We start from the raw sequence: 19,124 nt of genomic DNA, 5'->3' as shown, positions 1-19,124 counted from the left end.
AAGCCAAAATGACAGTTTGGGAGGGGTGGGAACGCTCCCTCTGTGGAAGGGAGATGTCTCTGCACGCTGCATGCCTGGCCCCAGAGCTGGGACTTCCCTCCCTCTGCATTTCCTCTCACTAAACACAATCTCCTCTCTAAAATTAATGCAGCCTCAGGAAGCTGCACAGCCTTAGGGCTCCAGAGCCACCCTGACCCTCCCTCCCTACTCCAGCCACACTGGCTGCTCCCTCCCCAGCAGCTCCATGTTCCTGGTACCCTATATTGATCCCTGTGCACTGTCTTCCTGAGCAGCTGGGTCCCCAAAGGCAGGAACCAGCTGTGCCCTGTTCGTACTTGCCCCTCAGTGTCTAGCACTGAGCTGGGTCACAATGCGGAAGGCCGTAGTCATTGCACTTGCTGTGATTTAGCGAACATGAATTAACTCAAGGGCATGCCTAAGGATTTGCGTGGGTGGGAAAGGCGGGTGTGAATTCCCCACGCAAGGAGGTAGGGTCTCAGAAGAGGAAGTCAGAAGTTGTGATTTCCCAGGCAGAGATTTGGATAAGCAAGAAGCCCCCCCAGGTCTCACCAGAGAGGAGACGAAAGCTGGATGCTAGCACTTAATGCGGGCGATGGTTCCACAAATCCTGCGTGCTGAAGTGGCTGTCGGTTCCGCATTTGCTCTGGACAGGGATTTTAATGTCCCCAGCCCTCCGAGCAATTCTGCAGCCATCAGCCCAGACGCTAGTTACTTGGTGAAATAAAAGAGCAGTCGAGTCTCTCCCAAGGAAGATAATATCCTGTCACAGGCAGTATGATCTGCCGGCCATGTGACGGCCGTTCCCTAATGTTTCCAAATAGACTTTTGAATAGACTCTTGTCTAGAAGAAAGCAAATTGCAAGAGCATTTTGGCAGCCAAATAGAGAGCACGCATCAGTCTTTCTTCTTTGCAGCTCTTGCTGCTGGGTCTGGCTCCAGGCACCGAGTAGGATTCATTCATCAGCTTGGGTCACTGACGAACACCATTTCCTGTGAAGCGGGAGCTCGTTGAATTAGTCAATTCTGCAAGATTCAGAATAATCAGGCATGTCTGCGAGGCAGCCCTGAGCCACTGGGAGGCCCACTTGGAGGAGGGAAGTAACTGCAAAATTCAGCTCCAAAGACTTTGATCCAGGGTTTGCAGGACTGTCGGGACACAGGGCTCCAATTTCAGGGTCTCCATCCTCCATGGAGCCACAAGAACAAGGAATCGGAAGGAGCCAACCATGGTTATTCATAATGTAACTCTGGCTAATTCTCATCTAAATGATCAAACCCTACCCAGCATAACTCCCTCATCGATCCTGTTGTTTACGAGTCCCTAATTTATACACGCCTCCCCTCTTCCCTCAGTTTATGCTGATATTATGTTGCCAACTGTCATTTCCAATATCTTTTTTATTTTTCATTATCACCATTATAATGATTTACACCAGGAGCAAGAGCACAAATGCCTAGTCAATTAGTCCCGTGAGAAAAGTCTCTGAATCGTGTGCTTTTTTGAAAAAAAAAAAAAATCACTACATCGAAACCCACAGCCAGAAAGTCTCAAAGCAAAGGTGCTTATGGGAAGGAGGGATCTAGGAGCCTTGTTCTTTTAATATTGCTCATCTCAAACAGGTATCGGATACCACCTTTCTGAAGCAGGGAGATTGCTTTTTGTGAGAGAAATTGGGCCCAGAAAAGGAATCGGTGACATCTTTCCTGCAACCTATCATCAGAAAAGCACTTTGAACATTTGCCATTTTAGGTCATGTGTTAAGCCCTGTAATTATAGAATATGAGTTTTCCAAAAAATACCCTGACCCCCAGGGCCATCCCACGTATTGGAATGCCTGATTCTGGGTGGACCCCCGACCGCATCTCAGACTGTGTTCAAACTACAACCTGTTAAAAATGCAGATTCTAACTTGAGGGTGCTGGGGTGAGGCCTGAGATCTGCATTGATAACAAGCACCCAGGTAGTAGGAACTGCTGGCCCACCCACCACAATTTGAGGACACAGGACTAGATCATTGTCCCCGTCCCTGAGCTTCCTTTTGTTCCTCCTCCTGACTTACAAAATTCCATGTTTCCCTGCCTACACCATTGGGATGCTGTCAAGCAAACGTGTGGTGGCTTCGAAAGACACCCATGTGGATGAGCACTTCCCGTGGGCGCTCGCCTCTGAGCACGTGGAGAAGCGCATATGGCAAATGCCCAGTGGTTATCTTGGTCCTGTCTTGGGGTAGATTCCCAGCAGTTGATTCTTTTACGTAACTGAAACTTTGTAGCCTTTTTCCATCCCTCCCTATTTAAGTGTTCTTACTGTAAAAGGAAAAAAAAAAAAAAAAGAAGGCAGAGGGAACTTTTGAATGTGGCAGGTATGTTGGTGGCCTGGATAGCAATGGGTGGATGGTTTTGAGCATGCACATTGATCTCTGAACACATCAAGTTGTGTACATTGAGTATCTACAGCTCTTTGTGTGCCAATCAAACCTCAATAAAGCAGCTAAAATAAATAAATTAATAAGAACCGTGCGGAGGAGAAGAGCTATGGCCCCCTAAGGCCAGACAGCTGTCATAAATCACCACTGCTGGACGTGTGACACAGGGGCTCCCTTCGCACTCCCTGGGGGCCAGTCTATTGAGTGAGATCTCGGTTTGCTGGGTTATTTCCCTCCAAGTCCAAGGACAGACTCAGGCCGGGCAACTCTGCAGTTAGCTGGCATTGGAGAAAGAAAGCTCCCCGTCTTTTTCAAGCAATGAAGATGATACCCTAAAGCCTCTGTTACAAAACCTTGGGTCACCTAGGGGTCCAGGGGTGGAAGCAGAGGTCAGAGGGATGGCTCGGGTTCCTAACTGCATCTGTGACATCCCTGGCTCCCCTCTTCTCCCAGCCTGGGGAAGGCTGCTTGGCTGGTTCCACACCCTGGAGCCTGCAGCAGGTCTTGATGGAAACTTTTGGCTACTAAGCCAAGGGCTGGGCTGAGCCACTCCAGCCTGGCACCCAGATTGGACAGTTTCCCACTGGCCTTGATGGTGAGGTGGTCCTGATGATGATGATGGGGGAGAGTCACACAAGGTCCCTTGTGGCTGGACAGGGTGATATGGAGGCAGGGGGCCCTTTCAGAGCAGCGCTATGCCCCCCTAAGGCCAGACAGCTGTCATAAATCACCACTGCTGGACCAGTGACACAGGGGCTCCCTCCCCACTCCCTGGGGACCAGTCCACTGAGTGAGATCTCAGTTTGCTGGGTTATTTCCCTTGATATGTTAAGGAAGGAAACTAAAGATATAACCACCCCACAGGTTACTCACCCCAGCAGAGGGACAGGCGGAGCTGGCACTCTAGCCTGTGGTACCCCAGAGCTTCCTTGGCTTCTGCTGACCCAAAGGATTTAAACATGGGGCCTAGCCAAAGCAGGCACCTGTGTGTGACCCACACATTTCACATCCACTTGGAGGCCTCCCCCTGCCTGGAGAATAGCTCACTCGTTCTTAGGGCAGTGTGCAGGGCCAGGACTCAGGCCAGGCAGGTATATCAGAATTCAGGAGTGGCTCCTGTCAGGGCTGTGCGAGTGCAGGTGGGCCCCAAGGACAAGCCTTTCTTAAATCTTGACACCATACTCCTCACTCACGTCAGCCTCATCCCGCCATGCCACACGCTCTGTGCCGGAAAGGGCTAGTCCCCTTGGTCTTGCCAGCCCTGTGCTTTGTCTGCTGCAGTGGAGGAAGCAGAGGGAGAGAGATGACCCTGACATTATGGGCACAGTCCAGTCTTACATGGGAAGTGGAATATGCCAGTCCATCGCTGAGTCTGGCTTCTGGCGCAGGGAAGAGATGGTCGGTCAGAGAAGGCCTTCCGTGAAGAGGCCAGGTGGAGCCCATCTCAGCCTCAGCGGAAGGGAGTCTTCTGAGTTACTGGGGGCTCTGCAGGGATGAGGGTCAGTGAGGGCTAACCAGCCCCTGGAAGCAAGGGGCATCTCCCAGGGGCATCCCCAGCTCCCACCGACAGCCACACCAGGCGGGCTTCTCCAGAGGCACGCGGAGAGTTCCTTTGTGTTACATTTGCCAAGATGGTGTTCTGGCCGCTGCGTAATGTTTTGTTCCAGAAGAAAAGCTAAAAGATGCAGAGAGGGAAACGAAAATAATAAAGATGGGCACAGGCTGTTCCAATTGACTTGGCAGCACGTCTCCCCCAAATGAGGCAATCATCCATTTTCCAGCCAGGCCCAGACTCCGCGGCTCATTCCTCAGCCAGCCTCCTCGGCTCCCCTGTCTGGAGGCAGCGCAGGCTCCCCTGCCTTCCTGTGGATTAATCACGCCTTCGGGGCCTCACAGCCGGCAGCCCACTCCTTCGGCATGTCTTAATGATAAGAACGAGGAAAGGGTCATTAGCCACCTGTGATCCTGTGTGCAGCGCATACACATGGCGCATGTTAATACGCGTGGGCATCGCCCGTATCCCCAACATACAGCGCGTCGCTGGACCCAGACCACAGTCATTCTGCTCACACGTTCAGGTGGACACAGCAGCCTGTTCATGGGCAGGGCCTCTCAGGGCCAGTGCCCTGGACTCCTGGACACTGTCCCCGGGCTCCAGCCCCACATGGATGACACAAACACTCTGTGATTCATAATTATTTATTGATGAATTATTCATGTTGAAGGTTTTCCAGGCAAATCTGTAAAGCAGGGCTGCTGATTGGGTGTCTAGCAAGTGTCCAGGAGACAGAGCCCTGCGGCCAGCTGGTAAGACATCAGAGACGTTGCTGGGTGCTGGGGCTGAGCCTGGAAGTCAGCTGATTACCCTCGCGTGGCTGTCCTCAGGCCCGGGGAGCCCAGACCTTCCCCAAACCTGAGCCGGGGCCATGGTGATGTCCCTGAGCTGCTGGATGAGGCCCATCCGTCAAGGCTGGCTCCAGGGTTAATGACACAAGGTCCCATGTCATGGATATTTAGCTGGGGCTGACCTTCCTCCTGCTATCTAGCGTCTCCTAGTGACTCGGTGAAACCATCCGACGAGGTCTCTGGCTGCCTAGCATAGGGGCTCTCAGTAGCTCTGTGTGTACCTGCAGATACCAGGCAGAATCATGCCTCCTGGTTGACAGCCCCCTGGATGCTCATTGTGGGAGGGCCCGTTCCTGCTGGCCTTGGGACTGCCGCCTGTCCTTTTCACCTGAGCAGGAGGATAGGACCATTAGCCAATGACAGCTCTTCAGCCCGGGCAGAGGGTTCACAGCAGGCATTGCTTGATCCCAACAGTGATCCCGGGGACAGACAGTGTTGTGGATCCCATTTTCCAGATGAAGTAGAGCAACAGGGACATAAGGGGTTAGGGACAGACTGTGGGTGAAGTCTTGGGAAGGCTAGAGGTCAGGGACCAAGGCTACTTTGTCTTCTCCATTTGATTCTCCTTAATGAGCTGTTTTCTCCAAGGGAATAGAAGAGTGTCTAGGGACAGGTGGCCCTTCCTTCCTTCCTGCACATCCCAGGTACCCTGGCTTCTAGTGGTGGGCCCTACAAATATGAGACTCCAGGTACTCTGGCCACAGTGACAGCTTGGCTCTCCCTGCCAACAGAAGGGAAGCCACTGACTTTCATCCGCTCCTGGTGAATGGAGTGCACCACTCCTCAGGAGGGGAGGAAGCAGTAAGAACAGGCCTTTCACCCTCCCCAGAGGCCAGCATTGGAAGTAGAAAAGACCCTTCCCACAGGGGACTGGGATGCTAATAGATTCACCCACATAGTGGCCTCTGGGACACTTCTGAGAGATGACCTGAATTTTCAGGTAGTTGGGCTTCTTTTCTTCAGAGCTAGTCAGTGTGGTGCTTTGCATTTCAGGGTACTGGGGAACTTTATCCTTAGGTTTGGGTGTGGGCCTGTGCTTGTTGAGGCCTCTGCAGGTAGCTGTGAGCTGGGGGCTGGATCGCAGCAGGATAGATGTCTAAATATTCAGGGAGGCACTTTGGCCCATCGGGAATGCATCACAGTGACGTGCTGACCCCCACTCTTTATATATGTCCCAATTCTGTAAGGAAGAAAGGTGCATCCAAAGAAAAGGAAGTGGAGAATCCAAGGCCTGACCTGGCTTCCCAGCTGTGTGCAGGACCCAACCTCCGGCCTCTCCTGGCACATCCTGGGGACGTCCCTGAACAGGCTGCTGCAAGGATGAGCATGTGTGATCATGGGCACGTGCCCATTCTGCACTGGTGGGCCCTACAAATATGAGACTCCAGGAAGCAGAAGAGGAGGTTCCACCCTCCCCCGGAAAGGACTCAGTCTTCCTCCCCTTTCTCCCGTAGACCAGCATTCCTGGGACAGTTCACAGGACAGATTGCAGTGGAGAAACGATTTTCTGAAAAGAGGATCCTACAACCCAGAGCCAGGTTGCCCTGATAAAATACTGATCTCTGGGAGGCCTTTCAGCGTCCCCCCAGGACCTGCACAACCATCTCTACCCGTTGGTACCCAAGGCCACGCCGGCCTCCGTCCCAACACCAGAGTTTCTGGATTCCAGGGCTTTTTCTCTCCACAGGTGCATGTCAGGTACAAAGGCACTGGCGGGGCACTACCCACATAGAGGCAAAGCCTGGGTTCTCTAACTGTCCTCTCCACACCGAGGGACAGCGGCTGCCCGCACCTCCTCCCTTCTTGCACAGGCAGCCCGCCAGGGGAAGGTGCTCACCTTGACAAGGGGGCATTTTTCTGTGTTTTAGTCTCTAATTGCCTCCCCAGTCTGGTTGGAGGCACCTCGTCCACTCAGGGCTTCCTTCCACCACACGTGCGCTCCCTCTGCCTCCCCCGGCACCACCTGGGGCACACGTGTGCGCACACTGGACCTCTGTGACACGCTGGCTCTGCGCCCAGCAGGAAATACTTAAGTTGCCACCTCTGGAGCTGGCGCTCTGCCTTCTCGCTCAGAGTAAACCGTGCAACACATTTCTTTCATTCGTTTGAAAGGGAAAATTAAACTGAGGAATGAAGTCTGACCCGAGCACTGGCATGCAAGCCGTTGACCTTTGTTTTGAATACGTTTAATGAGACTGAAACCAGATTGTGTGGCCTCCAGCTGCCAGAGGCTTCTCCTCCTCCCTGGCATTTGAAGGAGATGGAAGAGATGGCAGTGGGCTGAGCGGGGAGGGCCATGTGGGTTGCCGGGGCCGGGCTTTACCTTGAGCACTGGAATAGAGCCGAGGAAGTAGAGCCATGGAGATGTCCAGAAGGTGGTCCCCAGTAGCCACCGAGAGGGTTATTGGCATCTGAGGTTTTATTGGGGCCAGGGGACCTGATCCCAAGCACACCGGGCTGCGTCTAGCATGTCTCGGGACACAGCCATCCTGAATGCTGCCCAGCATCACCAGCTGGGAGGAAAGGGGTTCACCTATGAGGCTGTGTTGTAGGAATGAAGGGACCGATGGAGTGTCAGACCAGACTAGGCAGTGCTGAGGGGACAGACTTCGATCTCAGTGTCTCATAGAGTGAAGACCCATGTCCCAACTTTGCAAAGCCTGAAGTGGGAGGCAGACCTCTTCTGAGAGATAATAGCTCTACCTGGAAGGTGTGGCCTTCAAGGTCCCTGTGGCAGGCAAACAAGCTACAGCACTATAGAATGTTTTTAAAAAGCCAGATCTGGAAGCCACCCCCAGGGTCCTCACTCATTATCTGCCAGATCCAGGTGGATTAGCCCAGCCTACCTGCAAGTGCTGGGAGTGGTCTTCCTGATTACTCAGACGGACTTCGTGGGGTGGATACATAACGTCAACTTTGTCCATTTAGGATCTAACCTAGGGAAGCAGGGTCCTTGACACAGTGACAGTTAACAGGAGTTGTGCCTTGGTGGTGGATCTTGGGAGATAACCCAAGCTGTAAGGTCCAGCGGACACTCAACATGCAGAAATTCTCCCCCAGGGCCATCCTTGGAGGCTCAAGTCTGATTTCCTAGGAAGATAGGGCATCTTCCTACTCTGGTGCCTATGAGGAATTGTGAGTCAGAAGCTTCAAGGTTTCCGCGTCTGAGGTCTTCCCTTTCACAAAAACATGTTCGCTCTTTCTGGAAATGTTCAGCAATCAAGAAACAATAAATGTTTGATCGCAACTGTGCTGGGCACCCTTCTAGGCCAGATACCCACTGTGTGCTGAGTTTCAGAGACAGTAAGGACCCGGACCTGTGGTCAAGGTGGCACATACAGTAGGCATAGATGCTGGGATGATGGTGGGCGCCGAACACTCAGTGGCTAAGAGAAGGGCCTCTCACTTGACCAGAGTGGACAGGGTCAGCACCTGGAAGACCTGGTGCTGAGCTGTTTTAGAACAGGCCTTAGCCAGGGGGAGGGAGCAAAGGAGTAGCATGGACACGGACCCTGAGCGGAGAGAGGGTGTGCAGACTGCAGGATCCCTAAGGCGTTCCGGGTGGGCGGGCATCACCTCTGGGCTGGGAGAGTAAGAGGGTGTGTAGAAAAATGAACCAGCCCCATCTTCTGGGTCACAGGAAGAGCGAGAGCCTTATCCTGAAGGGTGGGAAAGTAAATCCTCATCAGACTTGTGATTGTAAAAACTCAGACAGGCAGCGGGTGGAGAATGGATAAGAAGTGCAAGCAGGAGAGTTGAATCAGTCCATGTGGGAGACAGTGTACCAGGGATTGGGGGCAGAGTTGAGGGCCACCGGGGCAGTGGAACCCAAGACCTATTGACAAATAGGGGATGGAGATGGGGAGACAGTTTGGCCTCTCTGAAACAGGAAATTCCTGCGGCTGGGTGTCTGGGCCAAAAATCAATGAGTTCTTTGGGGGACACGTGTTTGTGTGCCTGAGGAACAGCCAGGTGAAGGTGTGCGGCAGGCTGCAGGATCGCGGGGAGGTGTTTAGGAGGAGAGCTGGAAGCGTAGCCCTGGGAGTCCTAGGTAAGGAAGGGGTGCTGCCTGAGCTCAGCCCAGAGAAGAACAGAGGGAAATGTGTTACCCGAGGAGCCCTGACTTTCTGGGAACAAGCAGGATGCCATAGAAACCACAGAAGAGGGTTTCAGGAAGAGAGAGAGATCAGCTACAGCACATGAAGAGAGCCAAGGGGGACAAGGGCATGAACGGCCACTGGATTCAGCAAGCAGGTGGCTCATGCCCTCAGAAAGCACAATTGTCCTGGAGTGGCCAGAGTGAGAGGCACATCACAGCAGTGTCCATTCAGAACAGAAGGAAGAAAACTGGAACCAAATTTAAACAACTCTCTCAAGAAGTTCCCCTGAAAAAGTATGCCAGGGGTGGTCAAAGGAGGAGTTGATTTAATTTTGTTTTTTAAGATTTTTTGTGACATCGTGTGGGCCAGGAAGCACAACACTGAACTAAATGGCGAGCCCGCATCCAACTTAGCAGGTGATGAGCAGCTCCGCCTCAGGTGAGCTGCAGGCTCAGCCCAGGCTGCAGGTTAGACTCAGGTCTGCCTCATGTGCGTGGGAGAGGCTGGCCAACCCCGTAAGTAAAGTATGGTAGCAGGTGACCTAGGCCAGGCTCTGGCTTTGTGGCTCTAGTAATGGGCAACTGGGGATGTGCAAAGGCAGAGGAGGATCAGGTTTTATAGACACTTAAAAAGTAAAGTGGCCTGTCCACCCACTAGCCAACAATTCCAGAGCTTGATTGGCAGGACAGGAAAGGAGCCAGGAGATCTGATCTCCAGGAGCTCAAACCCACCACAGACTGGAAGTGGCTGGAAAATGAAATCAAGGAGAACCGGGTTGTACCTGAGCCCTGGCCAGGGCTGGGCATGCGACATTCAGGGCAGATTCCAACTCTAAGCCACTGTCTGTGCCCTGTCATGCCTTCCCCCCTCCACCACTGTCGTTCTGTGATCAAGACAGCCTCCCTGTGTCTTTCCCTCTCTCTTGACCAGGGTGGCATTGGCAGGAGCCAGCCAAGTCATGGTAACGCTGAGCAAGACGCAATCTCGGTGACGCAGATGGCCCTTCCGATGCCGTGGTGTGTCTAGGTCTCCATGACAACGCTGAAGGGCCTTCTGTTCAGACACTCGGAAGCCGCGTAGGAGATGATCTGGTGAACAGGGGCCAGGGTGCATGGGCCCAGGTGCCCCGGGTGGTGGTTTTAAAGGAAAACTCAGCTCCTGGAGGGTCAACTTCTCAGAGGCATTGAGCCAGGGTCTGAAGGCTAAGGGTCCTGGCCTCTTCTCAATTTCTAGTTCCCTGATCTCAGGGGATCACTTATCCTCAGCTCCCTCGTCCACAAATTGGGAACCATCTGTGTCCTGCCACCTCATAGGATCAAATAAGGTTTCTGTCCTGGGCTTTTTGCACTATGAAGTGAGTCTACAGCCGTGGGTCACATCACCTGTGGTGGAGGAATGCGTGGCCTGAGGGGTCGTCCGGATCTTTTTGCACAGTGGGAAGGGGAGGGATAAAATCCCAATCCCAATTAAGATGTGCACACCGTGTCGTTCAGAGCAGTGTGAACTGCAGTGAAAAAAGCGTCACTTTAAATCATGGCTGGGTTCAAACCCTGCCTACCATGCTTGCGCCACGTGATCTGGACAAATCATTTCCTTGTTAGTGTAGTGGGGCTAATGAACGGCCCGGCTTTATGGACTCGCTGTGATTCTGAAATGAGCAATGTTTGAAAACCCGTCATTGAACCCAAAGCAGGGGCTGAATAGATGCTGCGGTGCTGGCTGCCTCCCTGCCTCAGAGCAGGGCCGCTGTTTGTCTAAACCGCCTTCCTCTCCACTCTGTCCCCTAGGTCCGGGCTCTGTTTCCCTGCGAGAAGCCGCTGCGGCCCACCGAGATGTCCCGGCACCACAGCCGCTTCGAAAGAGATTACCGGGTGGGCTGGGACCGCCGCGAGTGGAGTGTCAATGGGACCCATGGGACCACCAGCATCTGCAGTGTCACCTCAGGGGCCGGTGGCGGCACAGCCAGCAGCCTCAGTGCCCGGCCGGGCCTCCTGCCGCTGCCCGTGGTGCCCTCCCGGCTGCCCACGCCAGCCACCGCCCCGGCTCCCTGCACCACCGGCAACAGCGAGGCCATCACCAGCCTCGTGGCCAGCTCTGCCTCCGCGGTCACCACCAAGGTAAGACTTGGTGTCCTCTCTGGACATGAGCCCGGCACAGGGGTCCCTGCCTCTCTGCAGGCCCAGGCCAGCCCTGCAGTTCCCCCAAGTCTGCATTCCCCAAAGTCGTGGCCTCCCTGGAGTGGCCTGCTGTGGCTCCTGAGATTCCATGCACTTTATTTTCTATTGAAGTCGCTTTCCATGACTGACTTGTAGGAAAACAGGCAGGTGCTGAGAGTGTTCATTGTCCTGCGCTCAGGCTATTTAATGAGTAAAATAGCACTGGAACTCCAGGGTGGCGTTGCAGGTTCCCTAAATAGGAGAACAGGGCCCTGCAAGTCTCCACGGGGCCTCAGTGGCTGGGGTTTGCAAACAGACCCAGAGCAGCAGGAAGAGTCACCCAGGGTCACAGCGTAACATTGGTTTGCCATGGCCCTGAGCATCCTCACACCCAGGGTCTCCTCCGAGCCTCACAACTGGCCCATGAGGTCAGGCTCCTGTCACGCCCGCCCTTCTGTGGAGGATCCTGAGGCACACCATGCTATGAGAGCTGCTCCAAGGATCCAGGACTCGCCCCAGAAGTTGCCTCAGGGGTATTGGCTCCGGGTTCTGTTTTTCTGGAAGAGACAGCTCCAGCCTTGGGAATGGCCGCAGAAGCCAGTCTGGGTACTAAACGAAATGTGGACCTGAATGTTGCCAAGGCTCTTCCCCCTCTTGCTCTCTGCTCAAAGCCCCTTAGGCTGCCTGAGTCCCAGAGGGACAGCTGGTGGCCAACACAGGAAGCCCATTCATCCATCCCACCCCTTCAGCTGAGCAGGGGCTCCACAGGCCAACTTTGCCTCTGCCAGCCATTCAGAGCCACCTCGCAGGAACCCTCTCAGGGCGTGTGTGTGTGTGTATGTGTGTGTGTGTGTGTGTGTGTGTCTGGTCTTTTCTTTTTCTGCTTTCACAAAAGTTGTGGGGGAAATTAAAGGCGGGAAACCCCAGGCCCAGCCATTGTGAGGTGGCTGTGGTGGTGGACGGATTCGCCCCAGGTGTGCTGCGCCTTTGTCTCTGTGATTTTCAAAACCCCTTTCAGCCCTGCTTCCCATTAATAACTAGAGTGCTGCTGGCTACAGCGCCCGGCGGAGGCCAGAGACAATGGAGCCGTTGGAGGGCGGCTGGCGGTGCTGACATCTTGCTGCGGTGCCTTATTGATTTTATTTTCCTGTTATGAAAACACCACCCCACTGAGGCGGGGAGGGAGGAATGTCGGACAGGAGAGGAGATGAAGGAGTATTTGGGTACTCTGCCCCCAGGCCAGCCAAACACCTTCTCCCCTGGGCGCCAGGCCCCGGCCTGCTCCAGACTGGTGACCTCTGCCCAGCTGCCGGCCCAACCACCACATCTGGCAGGCACTCTGCAAAGCCAGCTGTTGGCCATATGGAGAAGGGCAGCCTCTGGAGCTACCAGCCCAAGGGCTCTGGGGGAGAGCGGCTGGACCCAGCAGCCTACTTAAAGGTTTCTGTCCCCTCCAGATGGGTGCCTCTTTGGGGACAGTGTAAAAGTATCCTGAGGCAGGGGTTGGGGCTCTGCCAGGCAAGGGTCAGGGCTGACCACTCTCTGCAGGGCTGCCCTGCCCTGCCCATGTGGCTCCTGGTTGGCTCCAGAGCAGCTCAATATCCACCCTCCCTGAAAGACCAGGTCCCTGACACAGACAGAAAACAACAGCTTGGACAAAGACTGAGCCCCGTGACCAGGAGGGGCAGAGGGGGCAAAAGTTCAGGCCTGTGAGGATGGCCAGAGGTGACCACAGAGGAATCAATTCCATCTCCCTGGGTAATCATCTGCAGCCCAGTTTCATTCCTGCAGGGGCTTGTTTGTGCCTGATTATGCCTGGATTCTTCAGGGCACTGGGGGGGACTGCGTGCAGGGGCAGAGGAGGCCATTGGGCGGCTTCCCCCAGGGCACTGCCATGTGATGTGCGCTGTGAGGCCTCCCGCCATTCTGGCCTTGCTGCTGCCCACCCAGAGTCCTGTCCTCCTAGTCTATATGTCTAATGCCGTGCCAAGACCACCTTATATGACAAGCAGGCCCAAGCCCCGGTTTGGGTCATTTCCCTGGTCAACCAGCCAGGCCTTCACTAAACAGCCAATGGCTGGCTCTTGCCCTCAGGGTGCTCCCTGGCGAACAGCGTAAAAGCAATCTGTGGCCTGGATGGTGTGAACTGGATGACTGACAGTGCCTCTTCTATTGGAGTTATTGACAGAGGTGGCCAAGTGGGATGCAGGAAGCCAAACTTTGAAGACAGACTTCCCGGATTTTCATTCTATTGCTTGTTTGCTATGTAACCCCAGACAAGTTACCTAACCTCTCCAGGCCTCACTTCTGTAAAATGGGAACAGGTGGCAGTGCCTGATTGCCTGAGTTGTTGTGAGGACTGTGTGAGTGGAGGTGCTCAGAACAGAACAGGACCTGGCAGGTGGTGAGTCTTCTCCAGGTACCAAGATCACCATTATCACCAGGTGTGGTCCATGAGACCAAACTGTGAGGACAGTGTTCCCGTCTAACCTCACCAAGAGGAAAAGGTCAGTCTTCAGACAAGAAGCAGGAGCCTGGCCCCACACAGGTGGGGAGTAAACTTGTGTCTGAGTGGCTGGGACTCAAGGTGACTTGGAAGCAAGAAGGAGCGGAAGGGAAGAGGGCAGCTCAGGGGCCACAGCTGCAGCTGAGTCAGACACCCGGTAGCCAGGTGAGCCAGGGAGATTTTCAAGCTTTCTTCAGCCATGAGGCCCTTGTCTCAAAGCAAATCCCAGGAGGCATGCAGGATGAAACCCCACTCTAGCAGAGGGTAGGTGGGGAGGAGCCACGTGGAAGCTGGGAGCAGAGCTGTATCCCTGCTGCCCGGAGCATGTCAAGGCTGCTTGAGAGACCAGCCTGGCTTCCCTGGTGAAGGCTCCCATGCCCTGAGGAGCCAGGACCACCCCAGGACTCAGGTCCCCAAGAAAGCTGATTCAGGGACAGGGATTAGTGCTGTTGGGCCTTGGCATCCCTCTTCCTTTGCTTGGGCAAGGAATAGGATGAACTGCAAATGCCCTGGTGTTCGGGAGCATCCCCTGGCACCCTGCACCATCAGCCTCCCCCGCCAGCCCTGGGCCTGGTTGCCTGCTCATTCCCAGCACTGGGGTGTGTGCTGCCAATCCAGCTCTCTGGAATGGAGAAGACTGGCCACGCTCCCAGAGCCTGGTTAGTAAGGTGAGGACAACTCTTTTTGGCACTGCTGCCCTCGGGGCCTGAGTTGATTTTTCGGTTTCTTCATTTCTCTGTGGCCTAAACATTTCTTGCATGTTTTGATGAAAGGCCAGTTGGAGAAGCACAGAATTCTGGGCCACTAAGACACCAGGAGGGTCAAAAGAGCTACCAGGACCTCCATGACACAAGTTCCCAGAGCCCAAGAAGAACAGAGGGAACCACACGTCCAGACCCCAATTTTGTAGATCAGAATAGTGAGGCCCAGAGAAAAATGCAAGTTACCTATTTACCAAGGCCACCCAGTGAGTTAGAAGCAGAACCAGCCTGGGCCAGCTCTCCCCACCCCAGGCTGCCTGGCAGCATGCATTCACCATAGTAACCATGATCGCAGCACTATTATGGTGGCTTTGCCATCTCTCATCCACCTAGCTGAGAGCAAACTCAGAATTTCAGGCCAGAAAATAGATACATTTGCCTCTCATGGTATAGGAGGGAAAATTTAAACCAAAGATTATGTCAACTCACACTTTACAGATGGTGAGAGCTTCAAACTCCTGAGCCAAACAGAACTGGGACTGAATCCTGGCTCTGCCACATAAAAGCTGAGCCTCAGTTTCTTTGTCTATAAAATGGGAAGAATAACAGTATCCTCAGAAAGATGATTTAATAGGTATAGAAAAGTCTAAAACAGTATCTGCCGCTTGGCAAGAACTCAGTCAACCAAAGTTAATTTTAAAAAGTTAAGCTAGAGATTGAGTCTATCCAAGGGTCTATGCATTTGGGAAAAACCAGCCCCCTGACCCAGTGATTGGTGCTGGCAGGCCAAAGAGAGGCTCCCTGAGAGGTCCCCATGCCCTTCTAATGTGGCAGGAGGTAATGCTGAGGAGCTGAGACAGCTCCCGGTTCCTGGCTCCCCGCTGGCTCTCTGGACTCCAAGCTTGAAGTCCCCAAGGGTGGGTGCTGCCGAGAGGCAGAAGCAAGACTCCGTGGCCAGGCCTGTTTGTGGATGGAAGGAGGCACCAGTGCCCCGCAGTTGCTGCTGCATGAAATTTAAATTATTCTCAGCAAACCCGCTTGACAGATGAAACAGAAAAGGGACGGCTTCATAAAATGCAATTTTGTTCCTGAAAGAATGGACTCTGCAGATTCCTCGCAGATGCCTGTGAAATGTATTGGGGGCCTTTCCTCTTCGTGGTCAGGAGCACTCAAGCTGAAACATTCCCATCGGCCCTCAGAGCTAAGCCCTTGGAAATAAATCTGGCTGGGAAGCAGAACAACAGATCCGGAGAGCCCAGAGGGGCGGGGAAAGCTGCTGGCTCCATCCACAGAGCAACCAACACCCCGGGGTTGACATTTATGAGCGTTGGAGGCTACTTGTGGATACTTGTCCTCGGAAGACAGCGATTCTCCCGTGCACCTCAGCTTCTCAGGGAAGGTGATCTGGGACCTCCAGGGGGTTCTTGTGACTCAGTACACGGCCCAATGCATAACGCCCCCTGCTGTCACATGATTCTGGGGTCCATGAATGGATAAAGGAGTTTTGCAAACCCCCGGTTCCTCTTGTATTCACAGTGAAAATCCAAGGCTGCTGACTGAGCTTGGTTGGGAGAATGATTCCAACCCTGTTCCGTGAATTTCCAGACTGAGAGCGATTTTATCCAGAAGGCTGAGATTTGCTCCATGAACAAGTATTTGTGATTTCCCTTGTGATAAATTATCCCTTGTGATAAAACATTGTGAGACAACTTGTACCTGTTAGCACTGAGCTAATGGCTTTTGCCTGTACTTTAAGTAGCAGTTACACTTTGGATTGTATCTTCATTGACTTAAAACTTATCTGTCAGTCACAAAGTTATGTACGAAATTGAGAAATGTCACATTTACAAAGCACCCATTTCAGAGCCTACAGTTGGAGGAGGATAGACCTGAGCAGTTGGAACTTCAATTTCTGATTAAGGAGGGGCGTCAAGGGGAGAAGACTATGTATTTTTCTACTTTCATAAGAGATAAACCATAATCTAGACAAAAGACAGCAAAGAATTACAAAGCAAAGATGTCAGAAGGCATCCTGGACGGGAGCTGGCTGGGTATATAAGTAGCTTTGCTGCATAACAATCGCCCCAAAGCTTTGCAGCTATCTACATCACAACTCTCAGTGGCTTGGCTGGTCACTTCTGGTCTGGGCCGGCTCAGCTGGTGTCTGCTGGGTTCTCTCATTTGTCTGTGGTCATCTCTGTGCTGGCTAGTGGCCTAATGATTGGGGACAGTCTCACTCACACATCTGTAGTTGGCTGGCAGTCAGCTGTGGCGCCTGGGTTCTCAGGGTGGCCTGTCATTCTGCATCTGGCTAGCTCCAGTTCATTCGCGTGGCAGCTCAGGGTTCTAAGAGCAGCAAGAGAGCAAGGTCGATGCACAAATGCTTTTCTAACCTTGGCTTGAAGCTTGTTTGCTGAAATCCCATTGGCCAAAGCAAGTGGCAAAGCCAAGTCAGATTTAAGGAGACTTGGCCTCTGGACGAGAGAGGCTGCAACACCATGGTGAGAAGGGGAAGCAGCTAAGAACAGGAAGGATGGTGGTCATTTTTCCAGTGTGCCCTCCAGTGTTTCCACCACACTTACTTAGACACAATTATTTCCCTGCAGCTTTCAGCCAAGGCTCACAAGTCCCAGGCAGAAGGGATAGGATCCACCCACTACTCTGGCCAGCCAGCCAGGTACAGGGAATCAATCGGTACACACCGCTGTGTACACTCGTCCCATCTGCACAGAGCACCGTGAGGGAGGTTTCCAAGAGGACACCTGGCAAGGGCTGTGGGGCTGGGGAGCAGGCTGGCCAGCTAGCTCTGGGAGACCTCAAAAGTGCCTTTACTTTCCAGAACCTACTGTTGGTCAGGACTTGTCCCTCAATCCTAAGGCTACACTTGACCCTATCATCGCCCCAGAGTTGGAGGAACTAGAACACCACTGTTTCCCATAAATACAAAAAGATATATGCCAACTTACAGATTTAGAATCAAAACTCACTCCTCCAAGGAGACCACCTTCATGGCCCCTGGCCAATGAATTTCTCCCTGTGAGGACACACATGGGAATATGAAATCTGGTTACTGAAGAGCCTGAAATCAGGAAAGGGAGCCAGTGATGTGACACAAATGTTTAGTTAGCCACGAATTCAGATGGTCTGCTGCCTCTTTCTCCCTAATAGGATAAATCCCATGCAGTTTCCAAAAAAGCCCTCAGAAGGGCCCCTTCTTCAATTAAACTAGGTTTTCCGCAAACAGCATCATTCAAGATCAACATAAATCTACTTCTTATTCTGTTGTAATGGTTTTCTCTGTTTCATTTAATTACTCATGTTGAAATTAAACAATTTTTTTTCATTGTAGAAGGACAGTGTTTTAGCTACATTATGGGTTAAAGAGGCTTTGGAGAACTAGTCTGGAAGTCTCATCACCATTTATAACGTCATTTTTTATACGGAAAGTAGACTCCAAAATCTAAACAGCCAAATTACAAATGAACTTGCAGAACCCAACCCATTTGTTAGAGGAGCTATCTGTAGTGCTAAAAATAACTTGGGGAAATAAACACCAAAATAGAAAAACTTCATGCATCTCACTATTTGTTACCATCAATCCCATGGAGTTGGCTTCATGCTAGCAAGGGGAATGTCATTCAAACCCAGACTGACCTGTCCCTGTTCCACTCACTCCATCTCACTGGCCTGAGCCCTCTCTCCCAAGGCACAATGCCACCAAGAGACACTGCAGAAGTCCTTGCCAAGAGGAACTGATAGTTTAGCAGATTACCGATTGGTTTCACCACTCCATTCGCTGCCATAAAAGAAAGGGTTTAGGAGGATTCCATGCGCTACTTGGGCTGCAGTCTCAACCAGTGGTGGCATGTTGATGCATGCTGTGAATTTGCCTCTCTAGAACCCATCAGCCAGAAACCCCATTTTTCTCTGGTAAATAAAGAGCCCTGAGAACTCAGCAAAGCGTGGGGGCAGCACATCTGTACTCACTCAGAGACTGCTGCTGCACACCTGTCTGTTGATGGGAGGAGAATTCCTGCTTTCCCAGGAGAAGGTGGCTGAATACCTCTCACCCCTCTAGTACCGTGCAAAGGGCACTGGGGAAGGAGCAAGGTGCAGGTACTGGCCAGTGGCAGAACTGTTGGCTGCCGTCTGCCACAAGCCCTTAGGAAAACACTCCTGTTGGCCATCGAGACCTGCTCCTGATGCTCAAGTGTCTCAGGTTAAATTTGCTGTCCCCTACTCCTACCCTCTTTTGTCCTCAGAGAGCCACCGGCAGGCTCCATTTCCCACTGACTGTGATGAGTGGGCCAGCACCTCCCACTCCAGAGGGGTCCTTCCTTGGTCAAGAGTGGACTTTCCAGCTCTCCCAGTCCATGGCCAGCCCTGGGCAGCTCCACTGATGTCTCCGTGGTCATCCCTGCAGTCCTAGAACAGCATCTCCAGAGAAGCTTCTCTGGCAGAACGTGGGAACCCTCTAAGCACAGAGTCACCTTTAACAGATTAAACCAACTCAGGGCCAGACTGACATGGAACAAGATCCAGATTCTTGATGTACTAGTTAAAGAATCCCTGCTGTGAGTCAGAAGCAGCCCTCGGCTGGAAGTTGGCACAGGGTAGGTCTGGGGAGGTGAGATGACCATGGCTAGAGAATGGGCCAGGCCTAGGAAGCCACCTTCAAGCCTATGGCAGGTGTTGCTGGCTATCTGCCCAGGTCCATTCTCTCCCTCTTCCTTCCTCTTGGAACTCCTTTTCTGTTCAAGTATCTACCAGCTCCCAGGCGTCTGTTTCTGTCCCCCATCTCTGTGTGG

The 19,124-nt window shown here is 52.9% G+C and overlaps 1 protein-coding gene across 4 annotated transcripts in view; it reads left to right on the top strand.

Moving 5' to 3' along the window:
* The window catches only part of KLHL29 (kelch like family member 29), a 284,456-nt gene that overhangs the window by 139,663 nt on the left and 125,669 nt on the right, over positions 1-19,124 (top strand). For all 4 annotated transcript variants that reach the window (XM_081264539.1, XM_081264538.1, XM_081264536.1 and 1 more), the window contains one exon: positions 10,741-11,070. In XM_081264539.1, coding sequence (XP_081120665.1) covers positions 10,786-11,070 — 285 coding nt within the window. In that variant the 5' untranslated portion in view covers positions 10,741-10,785. The remainder of the gene's footprint in view (positions 1-10,740; positions 11,071-19,124) is intronic.

The sequence above is a fragment of the Spermophilus citellus genome, assembly GCF_964194105.1.
Source record: "Spermophilus citellus genome assembly, chromosome: 13".
Taxonomy (NCBI): domain Eukaryota; kingdom Metazoa; phylum Chordata; class Mammalia; order Rodentia; family Sciuridae; genus Spermophilus; species Spermophilus citellus.
The sequence above is the reverse complement of the archived record's forward strand: the minus strand, read 5'-3'. Positions and strand labels throughout refer to the sequence as shown.